The sequence below is a fragment of the Narcine bancroftii genome, chromosome 13 (genome assembly GCF_036971445.1).
Source record: "Narcine bancroftii isolate sNarBan1 chromosome 13, sNarBan1.hap1, whole genome shotgun sequence".
Taxonomy (NCBI): Eukaryota; Metazoa; Chordata; class Chondrichthyes; order Torpediniformes; family Narcinidae; genus Narcine; species Narcine bancroftii.
This window is the reverse complement of record NC_091481.1, coordinates 64029397-64050300: the sequence shown is the minus strand read 5'-3', so window position 1 is coordinate 64050300 and position 20904 is coordinate 64029397. Positions and strand designations below refer to the sequence as shown.

The 20904-nt window shown below is 48.1% G+C and overlaps 1 protein-coding gene across 3 annotated transcripts; it reads right to left on the bottom strand.

Annotated features, from left to right (window-relative positions):
* Positions 1-1265: 1265 nt before the first annotated feature.
* Positions 1266-20844, bottom strand: LOC138749008 (tumor protein p53-inducible protein 11-like). 3 transcript variants are annotated; one of them, XM_069910016.1, is made up of 7 exons: positions 20708-20844; positions 12133-12338; positions 8727-8785; positions 7403-7451; positions 3984-4083; positions 2954-3055; positions 1266-1482 (listed from the first exon to the last, which is right to left on the bottom strand). In XM_069910016.1, exons 2-7 carry the CDS (start codon positions 12259-12261, stop codon positions 1349-1351), a joined length of 573 nt encoding a protein of 190 aa, XP_069766117.1. In that variant the 5' UTR covers positions 12262-12338; positions 20708-20844; the 3' UTR covers positions 1266-1348. The 3 variants fall into 3 exon arrangements, with proteins under 3 accessions (XP_069766117.1, XP_069766118.1, XP_069766119.1); XM_069910017.1 differs by having other exon boundaries at positions 12133-12308; XM_069910018.1 differs by having other exon boundaries at positions 12133-12292.
* Between the last annotated feature and the right edge of the window lie 60 nt (positions 20845-20904).

The following is a 20904-nucleotide window of genomic DNA, read 5'->3' as shown; positions in this document are numbered from 1 at the left end:
ATCCATTCTCAGCTCCTGCATATAGCCTCCCCACATCAGAGTCCGTCTCCCACTGGTGAATTGCAGTTTCCACATGTCATTGGGATGTCGCCAGGGTGTTTTTCAGAGGGCCTCAGGCACCCAGCACCCAGGCAAGGTTGGATAGGGGAATTAGGGGATGTGGGAAAAGGCAGGGAGGTGGAGACGAGCCTCTCATCAGATCAGTCATGATCTCATTGAATGGCCAAATGGCCGACTCCTGCTCCTAATCCTTAGGTCATGGGACTGATAGAATTCCTCAGAGCTAGGGCCAAATAGCCTTTGTTTGAAGCCATGGAGAACAGGAGGGGTGGTTGTCACGATGGTGAGGGGCACTGCTTGTGATTGTATCCATAAATTTATTTAATAAGTCACTCTCCTGCAGATCAAAGTTTATTGGATTAGATTCTGATATGGAACAGATGTCCCGACAGACTGTGAGCAATGGTTTGGAACATGCTAATAATTTCATGAAACGTCATGTGTAATTTAAACTGTGAACCATATTCTCTCGACAAGCGTGGCTGCACTGTGCGGGGAACAGGCTGACCTATGTTGCACCCTTGGAGGGAGGGTCCGATCCCAGTCCTGGGGCGAGGGGTTATATATTCAGGCTGCATCGGATAATTTGGTTATTCCTCTCCTAACTTCTACCCCTAACTTCTCGATAGTCCAAAGTAAAGTGTTGCCCACTCCCACAAACCAGGTGGAGTCAGGAGATAGGTTCCAATTCTTGAGACATCAGTTAATTTTCAATAAATGGATTAGTGAGTCACTCTCGTTTCAATGGGTTCCCAGGTTGACTGGTGAACTGCAGTTGGCTACCGATGGAATCCGAGCTCCTTCAGTTGTTTCCCTCTCCCCCTCCTCAATTTCCACTCCCCATCCCTATCAGTCTCCCCTCTCTTTCTTGTTCCTCTCTCTCCCTTCCCTCCTTATAAACCACCCCCATCTTCTCTCCCTCATTCTCTTTCTTCCCTCTTTCCCCCCTCCCCCCCCACAGGTTCCCCTCTCCTCCTACATTCCCCTTCTCTGGACTCAACCCCTGCTGGTTCCTGGATCCCGGAAGTTCTCACCAAGTCACTGGTACGAATGCAACGAGAAGAGGACTCTGAGGTCCCAACTATTCTGGGCTTTGGAAGATCAGTGACAAAATGAACGGGCATCTGCAGACCCAGCTGAGGTTGGGATTGACCTTTACCCTGTGTCCAAACATGAGCACCCCAATCTCTGCCCCAGTAGGAACTGCCGTCAATGACATCTGAGGGAGTGGTTAGACCTCTTGGTTTAGATTTGCAATGGGTGAGGTGCCTCATTTTTGCTGAGGCCACTAGATCTTCTTGGGCTTGCGTCCGACTTGTACATAGTAGAAGAGTGAAAGGATCCCGAATATTCCATAGACTGAGAGGACGACCGTTGTATCCTGGGAACTGATGCCGTGATCCACTCTTACAGCCAGTGCCACTGTAAGTGAACAGAAAGGGTCGCATGTTAAAGATCCTGACCCTCAAACACATGGGCCTTGAATTAGACTTCTAATGCAAGCATGGCCCTCAAGGATATTGATTCCTTCTCATGATGAAGGCCACTTACCTTGCATTAAGAAAGTCTGGACAATTGGGGGGGGGGCAGATGTTGAGGCTTTAGGGTGCAGCTGAAAGGATAGAGCCAAGACAAAATAATTGTGCCAACAACTCATGAAGGTCATGATTATGGATGTGTCCATTCTGTTACCCTGAGGACAGGTGAATGACCTTCCCAAACCTGACTAATTTAAATTCCTGCAAATGTCCCCCCGGATGAGACTATTGGATGACTATTGTACATCTTGCATTTAAACAGGGCATGAGAACTTTCAAGTCCAGCTTCCATCGCAACCTCCATTGCTTTCTGTGTGGAGTTTGCATGTTCTCCCTGTTGGGTTCCCCCAACAGCTCCAGTTTCTCTTGCATCCCAAAGACGAGCATTTCATGGATGAAATGGCCTCAATAAAATTGCCCCCAGTGTGTGGGCGAGGGGGAGAGTTGATTGGATTTTTGGGATTAATGTAAGATCAGTGTAAATTCAGTGGTCAACCCAGCATGATGAACTGAATGGCCTGCTTCGGAATTGCATCTCTCTATGTCTCCATAACGAATTCCCGATCCACACCAGAATGTGACTCTCAATCTCATTTTGTAAAAACATTTTATCAAAGGCCTTCTGAAAATCAAAATGCATGACATAAAATTCCAAGATTGGTCAAACATAATTTTCCTTTCATCAATCTTTGCTAATTTCTCTCCTTATACAGAGGGATTAGATTTGCTTCTTTTTAATCTGTGAAAACTGTACTCTGATCTATGAAATTTTGGAGGATGAGAGCAAGTGGGTCTGTTCTCTTTTTTGTCACCTTCTAGAGAGCATCAGGCCCTGACTATTTATCGGTCCGTTATTTTTCTCCAATACTGATTTCTTTAAGCTCATCATTTACTCTCAACCTGTTGCTCTCCACCATTTCTGGATGGTTTTCAGTGTCTTTTCCAATGAAGAAGTCATTGGGTGTATTTGAGGCAAAGTTTGATAGATTAGCCCAGGGCTGCTGTGCAGCTGGAGCTCTCCGGAGTCCCACTCCGGAACATCATGGGGCTGCTACAGGGCTGCTCCGGCACCTCATCACTTCAAATTGTGTTTACCGTGCAGAACCCAAAGCCAGGCCAGCAGAAAAGGAATCTCCAGAAGATCATCAATTCTGCCCTGCCATTCAATCATGAGCTGATCCATTTCCCCTCTCAGCCCCACTGCACGGCCCCCCCCCCCCACCACCCCCATAGACTTCAATCCCCTGACTCATCAAGAACCTATCGCTCTCTGAGCTGTACATGATGTCATGCATGTTCTCTGACCACAAATCTGAGCCTGTGCTCATGGCTACAACAAACTCTGATGTACCAACCTAGAAACTCCACCATGAAGTAGCAGGTCTCCAGCAGGAGTGTCCACTGAATGATTGCCTTCTCCACTGTGTACAAGGCGTTCCAAAGGATGAGAGAAACACCTTGGGAGGAGTTGGATCACACAAAGAAACATGTATGCTTTAAAAAACAATCTATCTAAAGTAGTAAATACCATCTGCATGTATAGAGTTGGCATTAGTGGGCAGAAGGGTACACAATGAGAGCAGGGTGGGTAGATATGGAAGCCACTTGTTGGTCTATCTACAGCATCTGAATGGATAGTCCCAGAGTGCATCAACCACTGTTTAACCCTTCCTGCCCCGCTGACTTGAAACTGCCCACCCAAATCTTCGCTTTTTCCTTCTCCCCTTAACACCAAGCCCTTTGACCCAGTGTGCAATATATGTATGCGTACAATAGTTGAGTTTTGGGTTCCAATTTTTCACCTCGAATTTGGGAGGTAGGGGTTGATCTTTACACGGACACAGCTTTTGACCGGAAGCTTGGATGGGCAGGACTGGGCGGAAAGACCGCAATCGGGGGAATCGGGGAGGGCTCGAATAGGTGGGTGGACGAGGCGAAGGATCGCAGTGGGGGAATCGGGAGCTCGGATGGCCGGGACCGGGTCATAAGTCTACGATCGGGGGAATTGGAGGCTCAGATAGGTGGGCGGACGAGGTGAGGAATCGCAGTCGGGGCATCGGGAGCTCGGATGGCCGGGACTGGGTCATAAGTCCACGATCCGGGGAATCGGAGGCTTGGATAGGTGGGCGGATGAGGCAAGAGATCGCAGTCGGGGCATCAGGAGCTCGGAATTTCCCCAAAATTAGAGGGGGGGGGGGTTGACTTCAACATTCAATATATGGAAAATACGCTAATTTTGGGCCAAAAAGAGGGGGGTCGACTTTTACACAGGATTGACTGTTACACGAGTATATGGGGTCCTGACCTGCGTGTGTCCAAAGCAACTGGAATGGTGGCGGGGGGGGGGGGGGGCGGTGGTAGTAGTTGATGCGAAGATCAACTTACTGAGTAACGCGCCACCGTGGTATCTCAGAGCCACAAGGCAGGACCTCTTGTGGTCTTCCTGGAACAGCCAGCCATGAAGCATTCTGGGAAATACCAGGGCCTAGATCAGGAGGGAGAGGATGGGTTAAACTTTGCACTGTCCACCTAGAGGAAAGCTTTCACTTTCAAAATACCTCTACTACCATTCTTGCAGTAAAGGGAAAGCTTGTCACACCACTTACCATCCCCGATACAAGGACAATTTCACCTACTTACCATCCCCGATACAAGGACAATTTCACCCACTTACCATCCCCGATACAAGGACCACAGAATCTCAGGCCACAATATCATCACGTCTAGGAGGTACATAATACAGAAGATGGATTTGGAAACCATATGTCAACAGTTAGATATTGAAGGGAACATTGCTGTTAATTCATTAACAGGACCTGGGAATTTCTGAATGGCAACATATTCAGAGTCGGAATTTATTAACATGAAATTTGGTGTTTTGTGGCAGAATCATATTGCAAACATTCATATTAGAACCATTTTCCTATATCTATAAAGAAGTGCACGAAATGTAAGGCCATGTCTTTGGTTCATTGATTATTCAGGAATCTGATGGCGGAGGGGAAGATGCTGTCCCTTTGCCGATGAGTGCTTGTCTTTAGGTTCCTGTATCTTTTCCCCGATGGTAGCACAGTAAGAGGGCCTGGACTGGGTGTGGGGTCTTTGAGGATAGAGGCTGCTTTTATAAGACATCACTTCATGTAGAAGTCCTCGATGGAGTGGTCTGGTGCCTGTGATGTTATGATTGAATGGTGGGACAGACTCGATCAGCAGCTATGTCTTATGGTTTTAAATAAATATCTGGTCAGTTTTACTGATAACATTTTGATTTCAGGATTTAAGTTATGAACTGAATTTAAATCTGCATCGCAGGGCGGTACGGTTGCCACAGAGAAATGGATCTGACGTCAATCCACAGGACCATAAGAGTGGCAGAGAGGATCACTGGGGTCTGTCTCCCTCCTCCCCATCGACATGATCTACCGGGATGGTTGGCTGAAGAGGGCCACACAAAAGCATTGAGGACTCCTACCACCCCACACATGGCATCTTTCAGCTGCTCCCGCCGGGGAAGGAGGATCAGAGCCAGCACCCCCAGGCTGAGGAACAGCTTCTTCCCACAGGCAGTGAGAACGGCGAATGACCAAAGGAACTGCTCACACTGACCACCCGAGACTCTCATAGTCATAAAATAGTAATGAAACAATATTTATTTGTACATATAAATATTTGTCCTGCATATGTATTGTTTGCCTGTATATGTATTTTGTCTGGTTGTGTGTCTGTGTGGTTTGCACTGACTTGACCAATGCCACATTTGCCATGGACGGATATGACTCAGAGACTACATTATCATAATTCACCTACTGATCCATAACTCACCTACTGATTTCACCATACAATTTGTGGGCAGCCATTTAATTAAAGATCTAGCCCATTGGTTTTTCCACTCACATACCCTATGCCATAGGTGCTTTGTGGTTAGTAGAGGATTGAGAACCACTGCTCTCGAGAGAGGTGAACATGTGGATAAACATCGTCAAATCAGTGCAGACAGAAGTGAGTCTAAATTATTAGCCCTCAAACTTTAATACTAAGAAGGCTGTCAGATCCAATTAGACCTCACCAACCCCCACCACCCCCCCTCCACCAAGCAGCCTCCCCGGTCAAGTTTCTGCAAGATATCAAGGAGAAGATGAGGAGGCAACCCCGCTGGGACAGTGAACACCGCAGCGGACCAGCGAGGGGCTTTGAGGCTGAAGAACGTGCAGGCGGCGGGGCTGCTGGCGACTCGAGGCGAGGAATGCACGCGGGCTGCGGGGCCTGCTGGTGTCTGAGGTCAAGGGGCTCCTGCCAGGCTGCAGATCGCTGGAGATGGGCTCGAGACTGGCTGAAGTGGGGTGGGGGGGGGGGGGGTACCAGATACCCGAACCGGGATGCGACAGAGTGCTGAGGGGGGGCTGATTGTGCTGGAGGCGGGAGGGCTGGCGGCAAATCCACGGACACTCGGTGACTCTTGGGCGGAGACAGGGGGGGGCTCTCTTTTGCTTCTCTTTCTCTGACTGTAAGGGGCGTTAGGCAATTTCTGCTGATAGCGATCTTTGGTAGACGAAAGGACATATCATATATTTTCTGTACAGGACAATCAAAGAATCTTGAATATGGAGAGAATAAAATACCCCAAAGATCCAATCCTTATAGTAAACATGTTTTCAGAATGTAAGTGCATTCCATTTACATTCTGTGCTGCTTTGAAAGATATAAAACTACTGGTCCAGTGACCAATTGGGCAATCAAACAAAGGTTTGTGTCAAGGTACTTGGGAGAAATTTTGACAAAAACCAATAGGTGGATTTTCCACGGGAACCAGGGCTGTATTTATTGAGCAATCTCATGGTTATTGGCACAAACAACCAAAATGTCAAATCCAGTTCATCAGGACTGGCCAGGAGATGCATTGCTGTGACATGGAAGTCTGACTCCCCTCCTCACTTATTCCTCACTGGGATATGGACATGCAAAGTTGTGTCCCCCCCCCCCCCCCCCCCCACCCCCGGAGAAGATCACATAATCTTCGAAAGAAATACGAGGCGTTTGTTAAAATATGGCAACATTATTTGAATCATACTGGCTTAAGGATATAATTAACTTCCCCTAAAAGGTTTAAATAATAAAGTTAAGTGAATATTCCTGAAGAAGGCAGCTCAAACTCCCCTTCTTTATTGGACATTTGCTTTTGCTTTATTTTAATGTTAGCATTTTTTGGGGGGATGAGATTTGGACAATCATATGAGATTCGGAAATTTTAAAATATTATTTATATGATGAATGTAGTAATGTAACTCCATCTGGTCCCCTCCACCCCTTCCTGTCTCTGTAACTCCTTCTGGCCCCCTACACTCCTCCCTGTCTCTGAAACCACCTCAACCTCTCCCTGTCTCTGTAACCCCCCCCTCCAGTCCCCTGCACCCTTCGCTGTCTCTGTAAACCTCTCTGGCCCCTTGCACCCCTCCCTGTCTCTGCAACATCCTCTAGTCTCCTGCATCTGTACCTGTCTATGTAACTCCCCTTAACTCCTCTGTAACCCCTCCGGTCCCTTACATCCCTCTCTGTCTCTGAAACCCCCCTCTCTGGTTTCCTGCACCTATCCCTGTTTATGTAACTCCCCTCCACCTCTCCCTGTCTCTGTAATCCCCTCCACCCCTCCCTGTCTCTGTAATCCCCTCCACCCCTCCCTGTCTCTGTAACCCCCTCCACCCCTTCCTGTCTCTGTAACCTCTCTGGTCCCCTACACATCTCCTCATCTTTGCAACTCCCTCCATTTCTTGGAAAAAAAAGATTTGAGTCAAAGTGTTTGAACTGACCAGAATTCCAACAGCAGAGAATGTGATGGCAGAGGCAAGTTGCCAGTACCTGAAATGAGAAGCATTGTAACATGGTTAGATTGTCTGGTCAAACAGTATTTGGTCCTGGTAACATCACTCGCTGTGCGATGGAATGGAGCTTCCTTTAGCATAACAGAGGAAAGGGTTGCATGTGGAAATGAGTGGAGCTACTATTTGGGTGAAGATGGAGAGGTTCTCTCCAACTGGATGGAACCTCTATCCATGTGAAAACAGTGGGATCTCTAACTGAATAGATCAGAGGTTCTCAACTTTTTCTTTCCACTCACATCCCACTTTAAGTAATCCCTTTGCATCGGGGCTCTGTGATTAGTAAGGGATTGCTTAAGGTGGGATGTGGGTGGGAAGGAAAGGTTGAGAATCGCTGCTCTGGACCCAATTGTTACTGAAATATTTTGCTTGAGAAAAATTGTCATTGGCCCATTTCCTTTGGAGTTGTGAAACCGTGCACATAACGAGTCAATTAGGGACGATTAAAACAGTGGTTTTCAAACTTTTTTCTTTCCACCCACATCCCACCTTAAGCAATCCCTTACTGATCACAGAACACCAATGGCATAGGGAATACTTAAAGTGGTACAGGTATGTGAGTGGAAAGAACAAGGTTGAGAACCATTGGAATAGACTGTCCATCCAAGCAGTCGGCCTAACAATGTCATGGTGCAGTAATGAGGGAATGCGTGTGGAGTGTGTGTGATGTTGCAGCCTGTCTTCACCGTCCTGAAGGGGCTGCTCCTCAGGTTCTGGCTGCACCCCATGCTTCGGATCCACAGTGGCCCGGGCATCCAGAGGATCTCCTTGTGGGATTGCTGTTGGGCATGGCGAGGAGGCAGGCAGTCAAGGGTGTGGGGCGAGCTGACACTGACTGTCCCTCTTCCAGGTTTACGACCGAGCCCGTGTGTCATTGGAGTCGGAGCACCCGGTGTCTGAGGGGGGGTGACGGTGGCCGAGTTCCAGGAAGGTGGGCCCCCCAACCGTATGTGTGTGCAGTTGATAAGAAATAGAGAATAATAGAGAAGCGGTCGTGATTCCTGTTTCTCGTGGTTTATTGCCACAAGCTAATGGTGGTTTTTAGTTGTAGCTCAGCGTGTATTTTGTGTCTTGTAATGTTGTCTTGTAATTTTGTGTCTTGTAATGCTGTGTCTTGTAATACTGTAGTTGTAGTTTTAAATAAAGTTTGTATGTAAAATAAAATAATATTGAGGGAATGAATGCCCTGCTGTTGAAGGCAGATAAGGACAAGAGGTCTCACTTCTGGGGAATTTGGTCAACTGGAGTTCATTACCTGAGACCAAATGGCTCATGGAAAGAAAACTTGAATTCATTCCCCAACATCTGGCTGATCTGTGCCAAAAGCAAAAAAGAATATTAATATTAGTACCTTTTTAAATTTTTTTTAAATGTAGGCATGCATACAGCAGGCCCTTTCAGCCCACGAGTCCTTGCCGCTCAATTGTACCCAATTAATCTGCAACCCCCGGTTTTTTTGAATGATGGGAGCCTCCCCCCACCCCTGCCGAGGAAACCCACAGGGAGAATGTGCAAACTCCTTACAGACAGCGTGGGATTCGATCCCTCATCCCATTTGCTGTGCTGTAACAGTGTTGCGCTAACTGCTAAACCAACTGTGCTGCCCTAACTCTCACCATTTAACTTCTGCTGTGTTCAAACCTCATCTCCTCCCTCTTTCCTGTGACCCTTAAGGCTATTTTTTAAATATATTTTTAAAAAATTTTAATGTTTATAATTTAATTTAGACATACAGCATGGGTAACAGGCCTTTTTAGCTCACGAACCCGTGCCACCCAGATACACCCCATTAACCTACAGTCCGGCATGTTTTGAACGGTGGGAGGAAACCAGAGCCCCCAGGGAAAACTCACACAGACCCGGGAGTATGTACAAACTCCTTACAGACAGCACGGTATTCGAACCCTGGTCCCATTCACTGGCGTTGTAAAGGCATTGCGCTAACTGCCAGCCCATTAAGAATAAATTTCTCCCAGTTCTGATGAACTGTGACTAAGATGGCGGCGCCCAGGCTGGGCAGCGTGGCAGGAAGGGTTGCAGACTCTGGGGACCAGCAGACCCCCTGTCGAGAAGGAGAGGCATAGGAGATGACCCTACAGGGAAGGTGACCACAGCAGCGAACCAGTGAGGGGTTCGGTAGCTAAAGGATACCCCCCTTCCCCCCACCGCTGCCTGTGGGCCGTTGGCGTCTTGCAGTCGAAGAACAGTCTCCTGCTGGAGACTGGCTCGCAGGAACCAAATATTCAAGAGGGGGCTGAGGGCAGAAGGGTGCTGAAGGCTTCCTGATCCTACTGTTGGGGGGGGGTTTGAACCTAAAGCTCAGGCTTGCTGATAAATCAAACCGGGCTTTATGCAGCTGGAGGCAAATCCACAGATGCCCAGTGGCTCTGAAAGGACTCTCTTTTGCTTCTATCTCTCTTACTGTAAGGGGCACTAGTTAATAGTTATGGGGCCTCTTTGTTTGCCTTAATATTAAATTTAATGTATTATTACGTGATACAAAAGGGATCTTGAATCTTGAAAGGTCATTGCCCTGAAATGTTAACAGATGCTGCTTGACCTGTTGAGCATTTTATATCGTTGACTCAGGAGGAGATTCAGCCCACTGAGTTTATGTTGTCTCTGAAGCAGACCCTTTCCCCCTCCTCTTGTCCCACAGACGAGCCCGTACTCCTTCACAGTCCTCCCAAGAAAGAGCTGCTCCCAGATTCTTTTAGCCGTGATTTGTGGATCTTGACTACTCTGTGTAGAAAAGTTCTTGAATCACAAAAGGTTGGTTTGCAGAAATGGAATGGTCTTCATTGCTGGAGGGATTGAATTGAGGAGCAGGGAGGTCATGCTGCAACTGTACGAGGTCCGGTTGAGGCCTCATCTGGAGAACTGCATGCAGTTCTGGTCTCCTTGTTTGAGGACAGATGGACTGGCTTTGGAGGTGGTGCAGAGGAGGTTCACCAGGCTGATTCCAGGGATGAGGGGCTTGGCCTATGAGGAGAGATTGGGTCGTCTGGAACTGTACCTGTAAAATTATGAAAGCAGAGATAAGATTGAGGTAGGTAAGTTCCTATTCGTGGTGGAGACCAGAACTAGGGGACATAGCCTCAGGATTCAGGTGAGTAGATTTAGAACGGAGATGAGAAAGGAACTGCTTTTCCCAGAGGGGGGTGAATCTATGGAATTCGCTGCCCATTGAAGCAATGGAGGTGACCTCAGTAAATGTATTTAAGACCAGGTTGGAGAGATTTCTACATAGTTGGGGAATTAAGGGATATGGTGAAAAGGCAGGTCGGTGGAGATGAGCCCATCGTCAGCTCAGCCATGATCTCATTGAACGACAGAGCAGGCTCAACAGGCCGGATCGCTGACTCCTGCTCCTATTCCCACACGCACCTTTTACAGGAACAACTTCCCCTCGTCTAACATCCATCATTTGCCTATTATACTGCATGTGTTATTCCAGCGTAACACCAGATTTTACGAGAGGAGCTTGTTAGATCAATTCTTTGCTAGTTGCTTGCCAAAACACGCTTAGAACAGCTGATGGAACATCAGAGATGGCAGTGAGAGGGCGAGAGGAGGAAGTTATGAATGAGACCAGATTAAACCACATCTGCTGAGCTCCGAACAGCGTTGGCACCACACCTTCGAAAATCAAGGTAGAAAGTACAACTTAACAACGTGACATTCACCACAACTCAGACTGAGAGGAAAAAAAATATTAATTGGGCTTGTTTCCTCTGGAGTATGAAAGGTGCTGGGTTTTAAGTTTGAAAGATGAGGGATAAATTGGGAGAAAGGGGGAAGAGATTAATCCTACATCAGCAGGGCTTAAAGATTGGCCCCCAACGCTCTTGGAAGCTGTTGACCAGGAGAGATTTCTGCTGGTTGGAAAAGTTGGGGCATTCAAACAAAATGACCATCCAGGAACCACTGTTTCATCTACAGGAACGGGAGGCACGGCCAGATACCCGGGGTTCAAATCCCACGCTGTCTGTAAGAAGTTTGTATGTTTTCCCTGTGTCTCCGGTTTCATCCTACCCTTCAGAATGTACATGGGTTGTAGGTCAATTGGGTGTAATTGGATGACAGGGACTCTCTCTGTGCTGTATGTCTAAATTTACAATTTAAAGTGTGGACTCCCCACACCCCGCCACCCAAAATATACAGAGTGACATGGTTTGTAGAGCACTGGTGACTCAAGTTCAGTTCTGACCTGCGGCTCTGACTACCCGTGTGGAGTTTTGCGTGTACTCGCCATGACCTGCCCTTATCCCAATGCTGTGCAAGTCAGAAGGTTAACTGGTGACTGTAACTTGCCCTGGTGTGCGGGTGAGCTGTGGGATCAGGCAGGGAGGTGGGGAGTCGGTGGGAAGTTCACAGCTGGGGAGTGGAGTCGGGGGGGGGGGGGATGGGACTGCACCTTACCAGCAATGACTGATGGGGGGTGGGGGGGAACTGACAGCTCAATGTGTGCCAGGATAGGATGAGAGGAGGGGGAGAGGAATATGGCTCCTTTGAAAGGAGCCCCCGGTGCAGATCAGGGAGGGAAGAGAGTCCGAACTGCCCGGAGTAATTCCTCAGAGTGGGAGAAAGGCCTTTCAGGCTAACGCAGGCAAGTGGGCCCAAAGATTAATCCTACTTGTCCTGAACGAGGACATCATTACCTTAGACCGGGGGAAATCTCCATCAGCGTCATTCACTCCGACACCAAGGACTTTCCGGCTCTTCAGCCTGCTTACGAGGTCGGTCTGGCTGTGTTTCTGGAGCATTGGGCTATGTTGTGTGACTGACATCCTTGCCCTCGTTCTGTGACAGCAGTCTCTCCTGAACACGCACAGGCCTAAGATACTCAAGGCAAAGGATGAGAGAGCTGGGGGTGGGGTGGGGGGGGTGGGGGGGAGCAGGGTGGATTCAACCAGAGGCAACGCAATATTTGAAAGTCTATTCATTATTTAATAAAGAGTTAGTTTATAATTTATAGCATTCAGACACTAAAACCACTCCAGGATTCCAGCTCCTGATGGATCTGCATAAAAATGGTGCTCAGGGTACTTTCGAACAGTTGATTTGCCAGAGGGAAGGGACTCCCTGAATTCACAGGTCCTGTCCTCTGTGATTCCACTGGGGAAACTGGCATTTTACAATCAGAATCTATTGTTATGAACAAGTCATGAAATTCGGCGTTGTAGTGTAAACGTTCCTATTATAACCATCTCACAGCATTACCATAAGAAAATAAAAATAACAGAGCATGAAAAGTCAGGCAGTGTCTGTGGTTCATTGATTATTCATGAATCTGATGGCAGAGGGGAAGAAACTGTCCTTGTGCCGCTGAGTGCTCGTCTTTAGGCTCCTGTTCTTTTCCCCAATGGGAGCAGAGTGAAGAGGGCACAGCCTGGTGGGTTGGGGGGTTTTTGAGAATAGAGGCTGCTTTTTTAAGACACCGCCTCATCGATGTCCTCGATGGGGGTGGGGAAGTCTGGTGCCCGTGATGTCGCAGGCCGAGTTAACAACCCTCTGGAGTTTATTCTTATCCTGAGAGTTGGCGCCTCCGTACCAGACAGTGATGCCACCGGCCAGAATGCTCTCCAGGGTCCACCTGTAGAAGTTTTTGAGTCTTCGGTGACATCCTGAATCTCCTCAAGCGCCTCACAAAGTCTAGCCGCTGCCGAGCCTTCTTTGTGATCCCATCGACCTGGAGGCTCCAGGAGATGTTGACGTTCAGGAATTTGTTCTTGACCCTCTCCACTGCTGAGTCCTCAGTGAGGACTGGGTTGTGTCCCCTTGACTTCCCTGACCATTTAAACCTGGTCCTGGTTTCTCCTCTCCCCAGGCTACTCGTTTACCGGGGCTTCCTGTGGAGCACAAAGATCCCAGAAGCTTTCTCATGGCATCCTGGCCTGGGCCCCACTTTAACCACTGGCTTCTCAGTGGGTTACGGGATTGGACCCGGCTCCAGAGAGTGGGTAAGAGATGACCACACACTGCTGACGAGAGCAGAGACCCAGTCATGTCATCAGTTTGCTGGGCGAACACATAACCAAAGCAGCTTATTCTGGAGCGAATCTCCGCTGGTAGACACTCGCATGGAAGGGCAGAAGAAACGATAAGTGCAGGAGCCAATACCCCCATATCTCTTGACTCCACTATTTTTAAGAGCTCTTTCTCGAAAACATCGAGAGAATTGCCCTCCACTGTGTTCCTCAGATCTACAACTCTCTGGGTGAAAAAGCTTTTTCCTCAACTCTGGTCTAAATGGCCGACTCCTTATTCTTAAACTGTGACCTCTGGTTTTGGGCCCCCCCAACATCGTGAACACATTTCCTGCCTCCAACATGTCCAATCCCTTGATATATGTTTCAATCAGATCCCCTAAATTTCAGTATCTACAAGCCCAGTCGCTCCAACCTTTCAACATATGACAGTCCCTCCATCCCGGGAACCAACCTCATGAACCCTATGCTGCACTCCCTCGATAGCAAGAATGTTCTCCCTCAAACTTGGAGACCAAAACTGCACACAGTATTCCAGGTGTGGTCTCACCAGGGCCCTGTACATCTGCAGAAGGACCTCTTTGTTCCAGTACTCAACTCCTCTTGTTATGAAGGCCCACATGCCATTAGCTTTCTTCACTGCATGTGTACTTTCAGTGAATGATGAACAAGGACACCGAGATCCCGTTGTGCTTCCCCTTTTCCTAACTTGCCCCCGTTCAGGTAGTAATCTGCCTTCCTGTTCTTGCCACCAAAGTGGATAACCTCACATTTATCCATATTAAACATTACAAAGGCTTCCCCAAAGTTACTTGACGTGGTCCACGACCACCTGGAAAGTGGTGACACAAAACCTCCCTACCTGGCGCAGCCCTATCCACACAGGCTGCCAAGCTGACGGAGCAAGGCGTACTGTTGAAACACCACATAAGCGCGAGCCCCGAGCCATCAGCGCAACAACTACAGAGCCACGTCCGTCTTCCCAAAACACGCGCCAGGACATTCTGTGCCCGAACTGGCTCGACCGGTCATCTTTGGACAGACCGCATTCAGTTTCTTTTTTTTTAAATTTTTTATTTTTCACACCATAAATCACATTAACCATGGTACACACTTTTTCCTTTTCACACATATACAGTGCCATTTCCCGCATTCAGTTTCAAAGTGGACTAATGGTGTCAAGGTCTGGATCGACGACGATGGACGAGCGACGAAAGATCTGATGAAAGCTCTCCCTCGTGCTCCAGCCAATATTAATCAACACATTTATCTAGTCATTACCATATTAATGAATTTGAGTTTACTGTGCACCTGCAATGCTTCTTTTGTTGATATAAAGAAACTTGGGTTCTTTTATAATAATGATATTAACTACAGTGCTCACAACTTGTGGAGGCATCCATTTTGAATCTCCTCCTAGCTGCAACAACTCATCTTTGACGCCCTCTAATGGTCAAGATTATTACTAGCACTCTATCATTCCAGTCATTACCACATTAATGTGTGCGAATTTACTGTGCACAACTGGTTGCTGCATTTCTGTTTCTCTGACCGTAAGAGGCACGCCCGGCAATTTCTGCAGATGGCGAATCTGTCTGCCTATAACAGACTAAAACCAGTCACTATTACACCTGTTTTATTATGAAACAATAAAGGAACCTTGACTGGGTGGTCTGGTTGGTGTAGCGGTTAGAGGAACGCCATTACAGCGCCAGCGACCGGGACAAGGGTTTGAATCCCGCGCTGCCTGTAAGGAATTTGTACGTTCTCCCTGTGACTGCGTGGGCTTCCTCTGGGTGTTCTTGTTTCCTCCCACCATTTGAAACGTACTGTGGCTTGTAGGCTAATTGGGCGGCATGGGCTCATGGGCTGAAATGGTCCGTTACTGTGCTGTATGTCTAAATTTAAATTTAAAACACTGCACTGATGGCTTGTGTGGCGCAATTAGCTATGTACTGATTGCATCTTATTTCCTACCCCCTGGAGGAAACCCATGCAGACACGGGGAGAACGTACAAACACCTTGCGGGTGATGCCAGTTCGAGCCCGGGTCGCTGGTGCTGTAACAGAGTCGCGCTAACTGTGTCGCACGCTTTGAAAATAAAGTATATTTTTGAAACTTAAAAAATGGCTACAAGGTGCTTTATTTTAAGTTATTTATAGTATGTCCAGTGAATAGCTTCCTTTACATTAATCATTGCATTGGTTCTCCATCCTCTACAATATTCCATTTGGAACTTAAACTGGAGGGGAGCGTTAATTCAATCCAGTTTCCGTGTCATAAAAACACTGGGTCTGTGATGTGTTTGAATTTGAACCCAAGACACCGACAGAAGTCCTTGAGAGAAAGAAAAAATATGATTTGTTTTCCAAATCGGCAAATTGTTTCTGAAACACTGAAGGAGACAGACACTGGAGGCATTAGACTGCAGGCCTGTAATGGCACAACTAACGAAATTTGCCGCTACATGGGCAGTCTCGGAGGAAAGTGTGGGGATTTTGAGACAATTCCTGCCCCGTGATTTATCCTGGAGGACTGCTTTTCAGGGTAAGCCTGCAGTCTAACTCGCTCCACAAAATTCACCCCATGAATCCGACGTCAGGCCGCACAGGAACTTAAGACATGGGACTAATGCGCACAAGAACTTAAGGCATCGGTGTAAACGACCACAAGGTGAGTAATTATGTTAACTGAGGTTAAATTTTTCCACATTGCTGTCTGAAAAACACTTATGACGACAGGAAAGTAATGGAAAACTGTTTAAAATATTTTCTCCTTACTGATGATTCAAAGCAATCCACTGGGAAGATTTAATTCAGACTTAATCGTACCAAGGAGGTCACATCAGAACCCTAAAGCAATCCACCATTGTCTGCATCCTTCACTCCACAGGGCACCGGCACCAGTGAACCCTGTTCCTTGTTTTTTTTTCTTTCGGAGTCTCGTTCTAAATGTCACACCGCTCATCTATTCTTGGAAGCGATGGAGGGAGTAACCCACAGCATTGGGTGCTTGACAGAGCTGCAGGCAGCCCTGGCTGGAGGCAGGATTAGTGACAGATCACCCGCAGTGCAGACATTCTGCCGAGGCAAACTCTGGCTGTTTGCAAGCTCCCTAATGCTCAGCCCTGCCACAATTACTCTTCCCACGCATCTGGACGGTTGCCAAAGGCCGAACCCACGATTGCACCCCTGCCCAATCAACGTGTGCAGATGGATTTGTTACCCCCCTCCCCCCGTTGCCTCCTTGTTAAAGGAGCGGCACCTTTTCAGTCGGATGTGAAGTACTTTGGAACATTCAGAAGGTGCTTTCTCCCAGCACGGCCATAAAACAGCCCCAACGATCCGATCTGGACCAGTCATGTGGACATGATGGACAGGAAGTGCACCAATGCCTTGGCTCGGCTGAGAAAGTTCGCCATGTTCCCGCACGTCTACACCAGTGTGGGACGGAAGCTGCTTTGCTCAGGGTAGTGCTGAATGCAACTCAGCACCTCATGCAAACCTCCTTCCCCCTCCATGGACTCCATCAACAAGAACAAAATGGTGCAGCCCTGGGAGAGCGGTGAGCGGAGACACTGTTTTGCTCCAAAGTCTTCAACAATCCTGACAATACTGGATTCCTGAATCTTGAATCTACAAGCTCCACCTGCTTAGGAAAGGCAACCAACACACTGAAATGCCCATCCCAGCCCAAACACTTCTCCCTCCTCCCATCGGGGAAATGGTTCAAGAGAATGAAAGTGTGCACCAACAGGTTTCAAAAGACTACCTAGAGAACAGCCCAGGGCATCTCAGCCAAAACCATCCCCACCATCCAGAACATCTACGGGGAACGCTGCAGTCGGAGAGCAGCAGTGATCATCAAGGATCCCCACCACCCAGCATGTGCTCTGTTCTCTCTGCTGCCATCAGGAAAGAGGTGTCGGTGCCACAAGACTCACACCACCAGGTTCAGGAACAACTGCTCCCTCTCCACCATCAGACTCCTCAATGACAAACTCAATCAGGGACTCATTTAAGGACTTGTGCACTTTATTGATTTTCTTTTGTTCTCTCTGTACTGCAGTCAGTTTGTTCACATTTGTTTTTGTATTTTCTTGATTTTTTTTCTCTTTATTTGCTTACACGTGTACGTTGAGTACAGTTTTTTTTGCACGACCAGTAAGTGGTCATTCTGCCTGGCCCGCAGGAAAAAGAATCTCAGGGTTGTATGTGATGTCATGTATGTATTCTGACAATAAATCTGAAATTTGTGGGTGCGGCCGAATGACCATTTATTGGTCGTGCAAAAAAGACCGTACTCAATGTACACTTGTAAACACATAAAGAAATGTAAACAAACTGCGATACAAAGAGAAAAAGAAAATCAATAAACTGCAGAAGTAAGTGTTCTTAAACGAGTCCCGGATTGAGTTTGTCATTGAGGAGACTGATGGTGGAGGGGAAGCAGCTGTTCACGAACCTGGTGGTGTGAGTCTTGTGGCCCTGATACCTGTTCCCTAAAGGCAGCAGCGAGAACAGAGCGTGTTCTGGGTGGGGGGTGGATCCTTGATGATTGCAGCAGCTCTCTGATGGCAGCGCTCCCCGTATATGTTCCCGATGGTGGGGAGGGCTTTTCTGGACATTGACAGAATAGACACGACCTAGCAGATTTTCTGGCACAGCCGTGCACCGACTTGTGTCCGGGTTACATTCTGGAAGTGAGGACGCAAATCGATTTGGGCGTAAGTCGATGATTATAGGTGAAATAGACTGTACAACTTAATATACTGGGACACACAGGCATATTTACCAAAACCCCTATATTGTACAAATACCACAATACGCTCCATATTTTCAGATAATATCTAGCCAACGAGATAACATGCAAACAAGAGACCTGCAAACATGCAAACATGGAACGTGATTTGGGGCCGGTTGTTGGTGTCTCATATGCTATCGAGACTAGAAAAATGTTACACAGTATGAGGCGCTTTATTTTGTAGTAAATAGAGAGAGGACACATTAACGTAATAACACAATAACAATAAAAAGTACATCCATATATTATAGATTTCAATTACATATACATTCTGTACTAGAAGTTAGGTGTATAGTGTGTACCATTATACACCTGACAGTGCTTTGTTTTGAGTTTTGAGCCCACGTGTTGAATGCATGATGGATGACTTAACGTCCGCTAATGCCCGCCAACGTTGGTCCCAACGTGAATTTTAATATTTTTATTCAGCCCTTATGGTGACCTCGGACGTATCTGCAATCAGACGTCACTCGACCGGGCGTAAGTTGAGGTATGGCTGTATATGTGGCTGAGACCTCCACCCTCCCCCAGGTGACAGTAAAGCCCTCAGTAGGGCCAAATGCTGCGAGATGGCACTAATACTGATGGGAGTGTATTGGGTGATGTGGGCTGAGTGGTGAAGCCTGACCTAATCCCAAGGTAAGCAGCCGGTGCCAAGCGCGCTGCCGCAGTCAGGTGAGAGGCCATCCACCCCCCCCCACCCCCGCCCTTGTTGTGGCCCAGTCATTCCAGTCTCGGTCCTCAGAAACAGTAGCTACCTTCTCCTCCTTTCCAAGTCACCTCAGGCCGTGGCGCTAACCATACAACTACAACGGGAAGTCCACACTGTCCCGACGCCTTGGCGCATCGGGTGTGGGATAATGCTCAGCTAAATACTGATCTAACTTCTTCACCCATGGCGTAACGAGCCAACTTGTCGAAGCCAGCAGATGGCTTCGCCATGACTGGCGATTGAACCTTCAGATGCTCCTGCTCTCAGTGAGCGTAGAACATTACAGCATAGTTCAACCCTCAATGATGTACTGACCTATATATTCCTGCCAAAAAAAGAACTAAACCCTTTCTACCTCGTAACCCTCATTTTTTTCTTTCATCCATGTGCCTGTCTAAGAGCCTCTTAAATGCCCCTCACATTTCAGCTTCCAGGCATCCCAGGCTCCCACAACTCTCCGCGTAAAAACTTAACCCTGACGTCTCCCCTAAACTTCCCTCCCTTCACTTTGTACAGACGCCCTCTGGTGTTGGCTATTCCCACCTTGGGATAAAGGCGCTGGCCATCCACCTTATCTAGGCCTCCTAGAGCCTAGACCACCATTAAGTCTCCTTCTTCGCTGCAGGGAAAAAAGTCCCTGCTCTGCTAACCTTGCCTCATAAGCGTGGTTTGGGCCTCATTCAGTCGCGAGAGAGAAGGAGAAAGGGAAAACGAGAGGAGAGACAAATGTACGTTTCATCACCCCAGGATCTTCCAACCTGCATTGCACCATGGAGACAAGAATAGGAGCAGGAGCCGGCGATCCGTCCCATTGAGCCTGCCCTGCCATTCAATGGGTGATCTGGCCGCAGACTCAGCTCCACTTCCTGACCTGCTCTGCCTGGAAAATACCCTTTTGAAGTGTAAAAACACTTTATACAGCAAAGATAAAGATGCAGAACCAACGTTTCGGGCTTGAGCCCGTCATCAAGGTATGAACAAAATGTAGGCAGGTGCCCGAACTAAATGGTGGGGGTGGGTGGGGGCAGGGGGAGGAGCATGGTCCCACGGGCAGGAGGTAATAGGAGGGAGGGCACAGAAGCAAACAGGGGGAGAAGGGGGACGGCTCTGTGAATGGAGAGGGAAAGGGGTGGAGAGCTGGAGGATAGGGGATAGAGGGATGGGGAAGAGAGGGAGAACGGGGAGCAAGCCAGCAGAACCCGGAGAAGTCGACGTTAATGCCGACCAGTTGGGGAGAGCCTAGACGGAAAATTGGGTGACGCACCACCAATTTATGGGTGCCCGGGTTTGACAGTGCACGAGGCCATGGACAGTGCAGGAGAGGGAGCGAAGGTGCTCTTTTGAAGTTCATTCATTTTGAGCTCTCTCGGCCCAGAGAGTCCAGTTCTGGGATATTGGATGAAAATTGTGTTGGACCATGAGATCTCTGACCAGCACCTGAGAGGGCAGGTCAGGTCTCTCTCTCTCTCTCTCTCTCTCTCTCTCTCTCTCTCTCTGACATCTCGCCCTCTTGAAGCACACCCCTTCCAGGGCACCTGGTTGGTACAGAGTGTCCACTACCCTGTGGACAACGGACCCACCTCCCTTGCCCACCTCTGAACCGGCTCACAGACTGCTTTGAGTTTGATTGAGGAGGAAAAAAGAGTAACACGAACTGGGAGCTCACAACCCTGTTGGAGTCTGGGACAGCACTAAACGTTCCAGAATTAAACCAAAAGGTCTGCACATACCTTTCTACCAGAGAGCTGAGTTCATGCTCGTGGCTTGTCCACAGGTTGTAAATTGGAGATGTTGCTATGGTCTCTTGCTCCTGTTTGCAACGCTAGTCTTACTCAGGTTAGAATGAGAGTGTTTGACACAGAGAGGGAGGTTGGGTGGGGGGGGTGGGGGGGGGGTGGTGGGTAGGAGAGACTTTACCTTAAAGTCT